The sequence below is a fragment of the Scomber scombrus genome, chromosome 14 (assembly GCF_963691925.1).
Source record: "Scomber scombrus chromosome 14, fScoSco1.1, whole genome shotgun sequence".
Classification (NCBI taxonomy): domain Eukaryota; kingdom Metazoa; phylum Chordata; class Actinopteri; order Scombriformes; family Scombridae; genus Scomber; species Scomber scombrus.
In genome coordinates this window covers 7,347,125-7,361,676 of record NC_084983.1, presented here as the reverse complement: position 1 = coordinate 7,361,676, position 14,552 = coordinate 7,347,125, and the positions used below count along the sequence as shown (strand labels likewise).

The 14,552-nt window shown below is 41.7% G+C and overlaps 1 protein-coding gene across 4 annotated transcripts in view; it reads left to right on the top strand.

Moving 5' to 3' along the window:
* abr (ABR activator of RhoGEF and GTPase) overlaps nucleotides 1-14,552 on the top strand; it is a 132,454-nt gene that overhangs the window by 89,995 nt on the left and 27,907 nt on the right. For all 4 annotated transcript variants that reach the window (XM_062432728.1, XM_062432732.1, XM_062432730.1 and 1 more), the window contains 2 exons: nucleotides 4,542-4,639; nucleotides 4,733-4,864. In XM_062432728.1, the coding sequence (XP_062288712.1) occupies nucleotides 4,542-4,639; nucleotides 4,733-4,864 (230 nt within the window). The remainder of the gene's footprint in view (nucleotides 1-4,541; nucleotides 4,640-4,732; nucleotides 4,865-14,552) is intronic.

Genomic DNA, 14,552 nt, shown 5'->3' with positions numbered 1-14,552 from the left:
CCTGCCTCAGAAATAGATGGATGTTTGTAATATATTTTTAATGTCCCTACAGAGGTATGCTTATGAAACCTGTCCAGCACTGGCAGAATGTCTCATATGTCTTATATATATATATACAGATATTTGAAAACAGCCCAGTAATCATTGTGAGACACTGTGTCTTTCCCTCCAGTACCACAAATGACTACAATTATACTGTTTCATCCAAATGTAGGTTAATGGTTGCATCCAATTTGCCTTTTTATGTTGATGTTTTGCAGCGACGTTTTGGTTTCAGATGCATTGTGGATGTCTCTGTGTAAGACATTTGTCTCTGTTAGAAAACTGTGCATTCTGTTCAAGGCATCTTACAGCAATTTGCTGCTCTCTTGGATTATTTGTGTGCTTGCTCTCTGTTGATGCATATGGTAATTATTGTCATATCAGAGTGGAAAAGTGTAATGAATGGAAATAGCAGTCATTATTCAGTAAACGTGTAAGTAGACATCAGCCTCTTTTTTTTTTGTCTTCTTTTTTTTGGATTGAAAAATCTCATAATCTTGTTCTAAAAAAAATAACTTTTTATTTGAGATGTGTTATTTATGTCACATAGATCTCCCCCTGTGTGAAATCACTTTTAATTCAGCCCAGGGCAAAGTTGTCAAACTGGGTCAAAGAGGAAGGAGCTGGGAGTTTAGCATCTCCCAAAAACTCGCACCCAAAAAAAAAAAAAAAAAACATCTGTGGAAAACATGACCTAGTAGAGGAGTACAAAACTTCAGACTTTGATCTTGGTTTATTTTTGTGTGTGAGTGACACTGTGCATTGTTCCCACTATATGTATTCAACAGCTGCCGCAACATGACGCTTTAAAAACTGCATTGCCCGTGCTGCAGAGGAGCAGTGTGTTCAGATTCAAATAAGAGGATTTTTAAATGCAACAGTTGTACAAAAGGAGATACAGTTACACAAGCTAGGCCAACAACACCCAAGGACATTTAAAACTGAAGTCTTATTTGATATACTTCACTAATGGTGGAATAACACTGCAGTTACTACAGCACAAGAGAAGATTACACAATAGTTTTCCTTTTGTAACTCAACTCTTTTAGTCACTTGCCACTGTTCCCATAAAAATTTAAGGCAAAACAGTGCTGCAAATATTCTCATGACTCTTCTGATTTCTGTGTGTAATCAAATCCAGCCACGGCTGCATGCATTCCCATTCATTGTTTGCCACGCTTTTATTAGTTTTCTCCTTCTGGATTCTATGAAAACAATTCAATTATGCCTGGTCCCTCCTCATTTTGTTCTCTTAGAAGGATATTTTCTGCTGACGCCCTCTAGCAAGGCATACAGATAGTCGCTCTGGCGGCTGAGACTTGAAGCTGTGGAGACACTGATTAGTTTAACTGGTTATCACTTGTCTCCTAATTCTGTGAACCCACAGTTTGACCCAGCATTCAACACTGCCTCGGGCAAAGATTAGCCTCCTGTGGAACACACGCACACAACACAAGGACTGCAGCCCTCAGTTAATTGAGATGGAAAAGGATGGTATCCGTTAACCCTTGCATTTAGGGGTCAGAGACCCCATGCTGACATATTTATCCCCCTCCCTCATACTCTGTGCCTGATGGTGACCTGCCAGGAAAATGAAAACTCATGGAGTTCCAGCCCTCTTTTAGTTTGTCCTACTTCTCTAAACCCTCCTGGATCCACTGCAGGGACGGACACACACACACACACACACACACACACACACACACACACACACACACACACACACACACACACACACACACACACACACACACACACACACACACAATAAAAACCTCCCTAAATATGCTCTCTCTGGCCTTGTTTGAGTTAGCTCTGGGCACATCAATCCCTTTCACACTGAGATGAAACCAACTCAGACAAATCTAACAGCTGCACATACACTCATCTGCTCTGTGGTTAGATGAAAAAGAAGGTTTAAATCACAGTGATGTCTTAAAACAATGTCCTCACTTTTTTCCCCCATGTTTTGATTCTAAACTGAACACAACAAGCACTTCATTTTGTAAACATAAAAAGTGTCAAACTGCATTGCCACTGTGTTTATCATTATAAAATAGCCAGATCAGTTTTTAAGTCACCCCATCTCTTCACTGAACCAGACTCTGACAGGTAGTTTGTGTACATTGGGAATGCCGGACGTCAAACCTGAGGTATTAGCCAAGAGCTGTTATGCTTCCGTATGTAGCGGAAGCGTATGATAATTGCTCAGCTACGACTTCACTTTATAAATATCCCCCAGATGGTCGCACCGAATTCCTCTCTGCTGAACTTCCCTCATACCATTGCCGCTAATCTCCGCCTCATTGGGAATAATTATGCCAGAGCCTTTCAGGATGCTGAGAAAACAAACAATGAAGGAAAGAAGTTAGGAACTTTAATGTCCTCCGAGATGCAATTTGTGGTACAGAACAGAACATATAGATACATAAAAGCACATCAGATAAACAAAAACAACAATAGTCCAAGATCAAGATAATAGTCAAGATAAATATCATTACAGTCCAGGCAAGCATGCAAGTGCATATCAATAATTGTATACTAACAATTGTGATAAAAAATAAATAAATAGCAAGTGAGCACATCCTCTATGGGTCCATGTATTCCACGTCCACTAGACCATTTCCCCAGACTCCCCTTGGCTTCTGCATCTTGTTTAATTGAGTTATTACCATGAGAATAAACAAGTTTTTTGCTTTGTTGATACTGATCTTGGGGTATATAACCTCCGACCAGAAGGGAGCAGCTGAAATTCCACTGAAAATAGATGAGATGTATCCCTGCAGACCTCATCTGCCTGCTCAGTCAGCCTGGTTGGGTACAGGTGGTACAGGTCAGCTCCCTAAGCCTCCACCATCATTTTCCCACAGGTCTTGTTCCAGTGAGCGATTCTGGAATGTCCAAACCAGTGTACAAAAACAAAGGATACTCCCAATAACAGATTTGTAAAATAGAGTGATAATTTTGTTACTTGGTCTTTGAAATTTCAGGCAGTTTTAAATATGAGGCCTCACACTAGTTGACAAAGTCATTTAGAACTGCTGTAACCCTAACCCTAACCCTACAGCTGTATTTGTGGGAACTCACGGGAAAGGTAGGAGGGGTGCGGGGACACTGATAAGAGTTCGAAATCAGGGGTGCAGCTCACTACCATTGTTTCGCACCACCTTTCATTCATCACGATGCACACTCTCCCTCCTTGCTCTTTGCTTGTAGTCTCTCTGCATCAGTCCATGTGTGTGATAGTAAATCCATCTGGGCAAATGTCAGAGTCCAGCACGGTCTCATTAAATCAGGCTTCAATAAAGGCAAGAGCACAAGCTTCCCTTTATTTATATAAGCTGTGAATGTTTGCTCTAAGCTCGTCCACTTTTCCTTTAATCGTACCAGATGAAACCAAATGAAATCCATTATACTGTGAAGTCCTGTTAGCGATTGTTATGCAGCTGTACATGTGAATGTTAGCTATGTCAGTCATAGCTCACCCTGGTGGTCTGGTTGGTGTCTCTATAGCTTTAATCAGACAAAGGCATTATACCAGATTCAACCAGCGCCCTTGCATCTGTGTCTGGCACCCTCGCTCCAATCCCGGCGACCCTCGCGGTGAAAGGTCGAGCCGCGCATCCATCCATCATGCTGTCAAACTGAGGATAACCCCTGGGATAGGGTCCAGGCTACAGGACGTAGTATAGACACTTTACAGACAGCTGGCAGCGCGGCCTGCAGGAACCGCTGCAGCAGCATTTCAAACACATTAACAGACTTAATTGCTCCCGTGTAAGAGCCGAGTGTGAGCTGATCTCAGGGGAGCGACGGCCGTGGTATGAGGATGTAAAGAAGCAGGGGGGTCCTGATTGTGTACACAGGCAGTAGATTGATGTCTTGTCAGCCAATGGATTACAACATATTGACATTTTAAAGGGCTATTTCACCTTGATGGAACATAGCCTTTTTTACATTTTCTAAGTGCACATTTGTTACAGATCGGCTACTCAGTCACTTTCTGTTACATTTAAACACTTGAAATGGGTTCAAGTGCGGATGAGACTTTTAATAATGGATTACATCTTTTAATATTTGCATCGTACTTATTTATACTAACTGGTGAAGATATACATGCTAAAAAAGTGAGCTCAAAGAAACGTTGCCCTTATCACCTTCACCATCTGAAATATTAATTGAGCTTTGGTAAATTTTTGCAGTACAAACATCTGATTCTCTGGTTGCTGAATTTATAAGATACATGAGTATAACAAAATACTGAAATATGACTTCAGATCAGAGGCACTCATTAATAAGAAATACCGTTGGCCTGTAATTATGTTGATGTTCCATGTAATGAAATACACCAAAAGTCTGTTTTAATAGCTGTACTTTTACTACAAGCTATAAAAATGTGATCCGTACAGGCTCCATCATTTAGCATAATAATCATGATATAAAAGTTTATTTTATCAGCATTTCTGATGGATCTTTCTACCTTCTGTGTTTCCTCCTAGATCTATACTGCACCCTGGAAGTGGACTCATATGGATACTTTGTCAGCAAGGCCAAGACCCGAGTCTTCAGAGACACCACAGAGCCTCAGTGGAATGAGGTCGGTTACCAAGACATCTCCTGGTATATTTCTCCACTTTGACATATTCAGAGTCAGACATTTTAATTCTCCTTTTCCTGTGTCATCCGATAGGAGTTTGAGATCGAGTTGGAGGGCTCCCAGTACCTGAGGATCCTGTGCTACGAGAAGTGTTACGATAAGAGCATGCTCAACAAGGACGACAATGAGATTGTGGACAAGATTATGGGCAAAGGTCAAGTTCAGGTAAGAAGAGAGAAGCTGACATGTCATCAGTTGATTATCATAGAAACAAACTGTACACAGAGAGAAACATCTGTGTCCTCATGGGGAGATTTTCCAACATGTGACTACATATTAATTGGCTGTCTAGCCATTGCACACAATAGATTGGTCTTACAGTGGCGGCCTCTAATGAAGCTGGTTGGATTAACAGTCTGAAAGTGAGTTTATTTAAGGGGGGTTTCCCCGTCTTGTTGTGAGAAATGTCCCTGTAAAAGTCCCTTTCAGAGTCTTGTAAACTAGACTCTGCCTACACTGTGGAATCTGTGGTTTCCTGGGCTGTTCTGCACTTGGCGTTGTTGTTTAGGTTTTGCAGGGCAGCCTACAGAGAAGTCATATTTCAGTTTTTCCAGAACTTCTTTGGAAAATCTGTTTGGTCAAGTGAAGCTTGACTCCCGTCAAATTGCTGCTGTAGCAGTTTCCGCCTCCTCTGCCCTGTAATCAATAGAGCTTCACCTCATGAATCTGGGCCAACTCTGAGGCTTTTAGTTGCTCTTATCATCACTTAATGTCCTCATGGTTTTCTCAAGTGATGTCAGTGCCAGAGGCGAACTTGTAAAGCAGGTTATTTATGAACCTGCTTCTGACAATTGTTTTATCTCCCTCAAACGAAACACAAGATATAAATCAGTTAAAAGATTTAAAGATTTGTTGCTGCAGCGAATTTGTAGTCGTGGGTGAAAGCAGTATCAGTAACAAACAGCAGTGGGAATACAAATCTCCTGTCTAACAGAGAGGGAAAGTGGGGTAAACATGACTCAGTCACATAACCTTGTATTTAAAAAAGGAAAGGATGCAACCCAAAAATATCTTATAAACCTTATGTTCGTGAGTTGGTATGTTGTTTCTCCAAAGACCTAAGTCGCTGTTTTATATCTTTCAAACAGTCTTTAAATGTGGAAAAACACCCACAACACATTTGTTGTAGCATTTTCTTGTTTGTCACCACCACTTTCCATGCTTTTCTCGGTTTGATGATTCGTGCCCTTGAATTTTACCTTTGATTCCAAAGAGCGAATGTGAAAAAGAGTGGGTCTGCACCACACAAGCATATTTTTGTTTTTGAACTGCATTAAGACTCTTTAACACATAGTTCTCAGTAAAGCACTGGGATAACCTTTCAGGCGACGCTATTGATTTTCACTATTCACACATGCAGCTACATTCAGGAACATTTCCTTCTTGTGCCTTTTCACACATGCCACAACAATGCCCACATAGATAGGGCAAGGGACAGTCCAGCAGATGGCTGTCATGCAACACTTATGGGTGCCAACTGCTCTGCGGGGACTGAGAGGAGCTCCCTTATTTCTGAATCTGAGCAGTTTGATTGCAAACAAAAGAACTTGTGTTGTTGTTAGTTATCAGATCATTTATTGACAAGACAACCATGAAGAAGACAAATATGTTATCAGTGTCTTCGGATGGTTGGTTGGTTCGCTCGCTCCACGTCATAGCGCCTTACGTCAGACGGACATTACCCTTTATGTGCTTGTCCCTGCAATGTTACTGCTTTCATTCACAACACAGCCATACTGACATTTCCCCTGATGTGTTACGAAGTTGTCTGTTTACACATGACCCCATGCACAAAATATTCCTGAACATTTCAGGGATAAACTGCATGTGTGAAAGGGGCTTAAGATTTCACATGCATCTTAATGTGGCAGCTGTTTTTTTTTCTTATCGTGACCTCAGATGTTTCTAACATAATTAATAGAAACATCTATGAAGATGAGAGAAGTCTATGGAGTGTAGTCTTTGTGTAGAGTTTAGTGTGGTAGAAATTAATTAAAATCTTCATCATGGAAGTTCCTGGTCTGTGACTAGCTATCTGTAGTTAAAGACTTAAATATACTGTATCAGGGTTTATCAACCTTACCTTGCCCTGCCTGTGTGATTTGGTTAATGAGGTTGGCTCCTGACTGAAGACTCAAGAGAGGACTGAAAAAAGAACTGTGCACATGCATTTTTTTTTATAAAAAAAAAAGTATGTCTTTACAGTTATATATTTACAGTTATATATTTAGTTATTGCTGTTTTTACCTTTAGCCTTTTTAATCTGGACTGTTGAGATGAATAACATGCTCTTTAATTAGATTTTATTGGCTAAAGAGGATCATTCCATCTCTGCACATAAGGTACAGCGGTTCATCAGTGGTTCAACATTTTATCTTAAAAGACAGTAAAGCCCGCCCTCGCTGGTGTGGCTGCCAGTCAGAGAGACAAATGCTGCTGCCGCTGGGAACATCCACTTCTAGCCAACAACAGCCAAAAAAACAAATACACCACAAGTTCGCTGGCTCGCTGAGAGAAGGGGGAAATACAGAGTAGGGTAGAAACAGAGAGAGAGAGGGAGAGAGGGAGAATGGCATGTTCTGTCCCTGGGTCTGACAGGGTGGGAACGGTGTATTAGTGTGTATTAAGTAGTGGGAAGCAAAGTGAAAGATGTTGATAGAGGAACTTTCTCTACTGATTGTCTATCAGGTGGAAATACAGTATCACTGCTATCAAAGGCAGTGACAGTCCAGGGTTGTGGTGCTCAAACTGGAAAATACATATACATGCAATATACATTGAATATATTAATGTTATTGACACTGTAAATGAATGCTGATCTTAATTATCAGCCCCTTATACCATTTTAATGCTGTTAATGCAGTGATGTACAATCCCTGAACCATGCAAAGTCATTCTTCTAAGATAAACTCAGCACAGAGGTTACAGGCTCACTTCCGTCTGGTTGGAGTTTATTTATCGTCACTAAAACATAATGAAATCCTGAGTAAAGATCATTTTTATCTGACCCCAAAGTGTTACTGTATAGTCAGAGACATGGTTCATCACATGTCACTGATATGGCAGCTGAGGAACCAAAGTACTCTACATTTTCACCTAAAAGTCAGCAAGGGTGGCATCAGTCAACCGTACAGTCCAGAGTGCATACTGAAAGAGACTTTCACTTGGAGCCAAGCTGTTTGCTTTCCTGGTGAAGCTGAGTTTAGAAGGGACCCTTCAGTGTTTTGCTTTGCTCCCTGGAGACCCTCTGATTTATTTAGCAGGCTTGTGGAATACTGACTGACCGTAGATGGGCATATTGGGCTGGAAGTTTTCTTTTTTCCTACACACTGCTGTTACTTCACTTTGTACTGATGAGAAAGTTGATCGTCCTCTGTCATCAGAAGACCATGATTTTATTGTAATAGTGACCAAGGAAAGCCACTGGATTTTTGATACAGTCTTTATTGTTGATGATATGCTTTTATTGGCAGGAGGTATATTATGGAAAGGTTTGTTGGGTTTGTTGTAAAATTCTTTAGAGTTTGTAACGTCCACCAAAGAACTCACACACACACACACACAAACACACAAACACACACACACACACACACACACACACACACACACACACACACACACACACACACACACACACAACACACACACACACACAGAGTAAAAGGAAAAACACAACAGAGAGGCAGCAGTAGAAGTTCTGCAGCAGTGCTCTAATGTTAGCTTGATTTAGTCGCTTATCCACAGGCAAAATACCATCATTTATGTCCAGCCTGTCACCCAGTGACGTCCCTCGAGCAGATAACCTCTGATCCCAGAGGTCGCTCTGTTAATCCACCCTATATGACAACAATGTCGGGGTCACACTCCCCCTGTCTTTCAAACCGGCAACACAAATGGATTCCTAAATGTCTTTGAGCACATTTGTAAAATTGATTAGTATCAGCCCCTAGGTTTGCCGGTTAAATGAAAGCAGTGCCTCTGGTGTGTGATTTCTTGTGCATGTTGTCACTGATACTTCTGCTCTTTAACCACTGATTGTCCTCTGGCTAAAAACATGTCTGTACACACAATGTGACCTTAATTATAACCAGAGACTTCTAATATTTTACTATCAGACCTCAACTCTAATTTTTTTTAAAGGATGTGTTTTTAATTACAAACTCCTCAGCATTAGACTTTCATGTTGATTTCTGATATTACTTTAGAGAGATGTCATTGCCATCGCTGCTTGTTTGGATTGTGTTCAGTCTTGCTATTAAGGACACTGAGTCCTGGACTGGTTATGAGTGCAAAGTGCAAACAGTCTCCTGGGTCTCCCAAGTGACTCTTATGTGTTGCCTGTAGCTTCCAATACTTGTCTTCAGAGGACCAGTTACGTAACTGTTTAAGTTAACAGCCTCTGTGTTTTGTGTAGCAGAAATGCATCATATCACCCAGCCTCAGCAATGCTTTCATCTCGTAACTCAACCCTCGCATACCCCGTCCCAGCCTCCCCTGGGCTTAACTCTCCAGGCTTTTATTTCTTGTCTTATCAGGGGAAGAGTGTGTTTTCTCCCGTACACCCACCAGCACCCTCAAAATCGTTTAGTCTGGCCGCTGTCACATTGTCGAGGGCTGGTTAGGAAGAGGAAATGGATCCCGGGGTAGGTTAGGTGTTTCTGTTACCCCTCTCAGAGCATTCAGCACATTGCCAGCATCCAAACTGTTGAGAGATCACAGCCAAAATCACGTGTACTGCCTCATACTGTGTGTCTATAGAGGAACTCTGCAGTGTCCCATCCTGCATGTAGTTTGTTACTGAGTTTTATCGCATCTGATGATCCTATAATCGCCACCTCAACCTTCAGACCCCCTGCCATCACCCCTGAAACTCATGCACCTCCCTCTGCTTCTGCACCACTCCGGGGGATGTTTTTATTAGTTTATATTCAGGGGTGAGTGCATGTCAACCCCCTCACCAATCCGTAACCTGATAGTTTTGAATGGCTTCCCGAAGATAATGGGAGCCAGAGAAGTTGGGCATTAGGATGTAAAAGAGGAAGGGGCGATGAAGTTGTTTGTTCCTGGCAGCTCTAGATCAGGGCAGGAGGGCACGCATAACCCTAACCCCCCGGCCTTACTGTAAAAGTACTGGTGCAAAGGGGTTGTAAAGTTTGAGGCAAGCGTCTATCAGCACTCTCATTCCCACTTAAGAGCCAGAGCGTGTCCTCTTCACAAAGCATTAGATGCAAAAGTTTGACATTTACATACGACATGAAGGTTTTATTGTCGAAAGCGGCATTGTTTGGGCTAATAGCAGACCGGCCATCTGGAGAATTAGCTGTGAAGCTCGTGGACCAGTGGCACCGAGCCAGCACGGAAAGTGCAGGCCTCACGCTCGGACCCGATCTCTCAGCACTCGTTTGAACATAAAGCCAACATCAGGCTGTAATACAGATGAAATATAGCCTGGTGGTTGTGTTTAGTAATATGTACAATGTGTATAAACAGTGAAGACAATTTTAACATTTAAAGATATTTGTTAGCAGATGGAGAAATTGGCAACAAAATGAGACAAAATGAAAATCTGCTAACAGATTTTCGGGATTCTTTATATTTTATGGTCATGTAAACAAAACAATCTCTAGATTCTGATGCAGCGTGGCAAAAATTAACACTGAGGGCAACAAAATAATTATTATCTTTCTTTCTCTATGGAAACCACACAAATGACTCCTCTACTGATTATTTTTGTGAAGAATGTTTTGCCTCTGGGGCATTCAGGGTGGTGGTATTTCATGTAGTATTTGCTTTGAACATCGAGCTCAGAGGTTTTAATGAGGGTTTGTGTGTGTGTTCATGTTCCAGTGTGCGGGTATTAACATAAATTATTGTCTAATAGATGCTGTCATTTATTTTGTTTCTGCCCCCTGTCATTTAGGGCTGTGATCTGTCATGTTTCCACACCGTACAACCCCTGCAGCCATACATACACATACACACACACACACACACACATATGTGTCAGCAACACTAACAGATGGGACTCTGCTGTGTATGTTCAGCCCCCCTGGGGAAACACGCACACACACACACACACACACACACACACAAAGGGGTGATGGGCTAATGTATTGTAAATTATATCAATAACTTCAGTCTGCCACATTACCTGATGGTTATTAGCTTGTGTCTCCTTTGTCTGGCTAGGTGTGTGTATTGGGGTGGGGGTTGCAGATTAATGGCGTATATACATTCATTCAATAACAAAGTCCCCATCACTTGTTTACTCCTAAATCCACTTATTTTATTCTTTAAGTTTCCTAAACAGATTTTCCACTATGATTCTTAATGAGGCTCATCCCTCATAGTCTGTGTGTTTCAGCATATGGTGCTTTTTTACATTTTTTATTGATGAGTCCCAATTAAGCCGACTTCCTCATCAAATGACCCTTGATCAGTGGAGCTGAAAGCAGTGTTTTGATGGATTTGCAGTCTTCCCCTGTCATCTCCCCACAAAGAATCTCCTCCGTCACAACCCCTCACTTAGACAGCCTTTGTTCCCACTTAAAAACATCCACTCGCCTCCACTAGGGATATGCATGCCCTAAATAACTACATGGAGTCCTGTAAGCTTTCTTAGATCATGTAAATGTGCAGATGCGCACTTTTTTTGAGCAGAACAGGAAAAACCCCTAACCTGCTGAATCCAGGTTGTGATTGAGAAGACAAAGAAAGACACATTTGTCCAGCTAGAGGCTTTTTTGGGGGGGTTTACTCACATGGTATAGACTGGGAGTAAAAAGCTTGATTTTTGTCATATTCTTATAGATGTTAGAACTTTTAGTTTTTGTTGGTATCCTGGGTTTTGTCATTGAGAACTTCAACTAAACCAGCAGTTTTAGGCCTTTCTAATACTGTAAAAAGCAGAATATAAATAAATATATAAAGTGAAACATTATGAATTTCTAACAATAAATTCAGAATCTAACAGGATGCCAGAAGTGCTTAAAGTCTCATTGGTGAGTCGGAGGCGTTGGACAGACACTTTTGATTCAGCCAAGGATAAAAAAGAATGAACTGTGTAGGAAGAGTAAAGCAGAAACGCTTTGCCCTAGCTGTCTGACGACTGAGGACTCAAACAAAAACAAAGTGAGAAAATAAAAAGGCTATTTAAAGGCCAAAAGATCTCTGTGACCTCCTTCACATCACTCCCTTTTTCCCTTGCCATCCCTTTCGTACCTCTCTGTTGTTTTTACAGCAGAAAACAAACACGCTCCTCTCCATAAAGTAATGGATGAACCTCCGAGATGTCGAGGACAAGCCGGCTCGGTAATTGGTCCTCATTATAACGTTACATAATCTTTCGGGAAAGTGTAAGAGATTGATAACAGATGTACGATTTCCTACCCCGAACATGCATATGCGGCACACGTGGAGAGGGCGGTTAGAGGGACACATGAGAGGAAGAGAATAGGAACAAGAGCCCCAGATGGTGGCCAATTATGTGAAGCTGAGAGTTAAAGTGAGAACAAAGGAGCTCATCAGAGTCGGAGAAATGAAATGCTCTCCAGAGAGGCAGAAGTGAATCCCTTCTCACATTTACTACCGCCCTTTAGTCTCATGGAAGAGTTGGGGGGGCTCAGAAATAATTGGAAACAGTCTGAAGGGTGGTGGTGGTGGAGGGGGTTAGATATTACAAAGAGTGTCACATTTGAACACAGTGGATGGCAATAGTACATTCAGAAAAACAGTGAGAGAAAGCGAGAGCCACAAGAGCTTGATGTTCCCGTTTTGACCATCAGGATCGGTTAAATGGCCTGTTATTAAAATGTCCCATCGCCTCTCTTATTGTTTCAGCTGCTAAATACGTAGCGTTGGCGCCTGAGACTTGAAGACAATAATACAGAGACTCTGTTCTTGGACTGGAGAGCACATAGAGAAGCTAGAAGTAGTCGTAATAATAACGACTAGCAGACTTTTTGGTTGACTGCCCAATTCATCGCTGTCAGTCACTCTGCTGTGTTTACAACAATCAAATCTCATCAAGTTTTCATGTGATGGGACTACTGCTAGCAGACCAACACATGGCGACAAAATACTGTTGTATTCAATATCACAGAGAAATCGTATTCATTTGATTTAACTCCACCCTGTGTTCCCGCCTATGTGGTTTGTCTGCAACAACAGTTTTTCTTTATTTGTATCCTGCGACATTCCAGGTTTAATTTAGGCTGTTCTCCTCGTTCTACTGTGTTTTTTCTTCTTCTTTCTTCAAATTTACAAAATAAAACCTGACACACACACACACACACACACACACACAAACCTCCCTTCGCTGCTACCAAGCTGTGGATTTATAGACAACAGATGACATTGGGGGATGAGATTCACCTCGTTCCCTCTCATCACAGTCCCAGTCAGACTCTCTGAGGGGTAAAGCTCATTTCATGCTCCGCTCTGCCTGCCAGCGCGCTGCGAGGCTCAACCCGTGGATCGACTAGGTTTCACCTCAGCAGTGGGTTTGTGAAGACCCCAGTCGATACAGGAGTGTCCTCTGTGTGTGACCACAAACGCTTCTCCACCACAAGAGCGTACCTCCATATAGACTTGAAATGTGCTCTTAATGTCTGATCTACTTCCAGAGCTTTACCTACAGTTTTAGGGTGGCATTCAAATTATGATAATATATATTAACATTATTAGGTATTATTTTAAATCTGTGGCATATAGTGTAAGGAATATAGATCAGGCAAAGTACATTGACAACTGGTGTTTTGGGGGGCTTAAGTATCATTATTTTTTTTGCAATTGTTTGACTAATCTTTCCCAACATTTTTCTGCTTTATGACAAGAAAACTTGAGATTAGAGCTCTGAATTGACATATAAACTTTTGGCAGAAATTAGCCGCTTTGTAAATAGTAGTTTGACATTTTGGGAAACAACCTTATTCTCTTTCTTTGCTGAGAATTAGATGTGAATATTAATACCAGTCTCATATCTGTACGGTAAATATGAAGCTGCAGCAAGCAGACTAATAGCTTACATTAGCATAAAGACTGGAAACAGCCCTTCTCTTTCTGTAGGTAACAAAATCCACCTACCAGCACCTCTGAATCACATTAATTAACACATTTTTGGTTAAATCTGTACAAAAACGTATAGAAAGTGTAAAAAGTTAACTGGCAGATGGTTGTAGCCTTACATTTAACAATCTGATACAAGAGTGATATAAAGCTTCTCATGTAAGTCTCAAAAAGACAAAAAATAACTACATTTCCCAAAATATCGAACCAGTTCTTTAAAGCAATCCCCCCTCTCCTCTGCACACTTTCCTCTTTCGTCCTCAGTTGACTGTTGGTACATCTCTGCAGAGACGTCCCTCAGCCCTCGCTCTGCCTTTCAGTCTTTTCTATCTTAATAAGATTTCACATCACTGCTAGAACCAAGTCTCTGACCACCAGATGCGCTTCTGTCTTTTTATCCCCAAAAAACCCAGCGAGACCAGAATACTTTCTCCCACTCTGCCTCCCTTTAGCTTATGTTGTTGTTGGCAGCCTCCCCGCACACATTAAAGTAAATGGGCCTCAGCACCACACAGTGTCCCAGCATGGAGAGCCTGATCTTCCTTTCAAGTGGCCAGTCGGGGGACCAGAGCTGTTCCTACATCGGTGAGACGCAATAGATATCCATCTGTAGCTGACGTCTGCTCTGGCCCGCTTTTGTTTTTGAAGCCGCAGCACTCTGGGGGAAGCCAGTGATTGGTTTAGACAGTTATGAAGCTGTTGAGTTTGCTTGAATGCCACTTTGTTCGAACGCTCTCCTCGGCCGTTTTGTTTAGATGTGATAATTGTGCAGGAACTTCGATGCTTT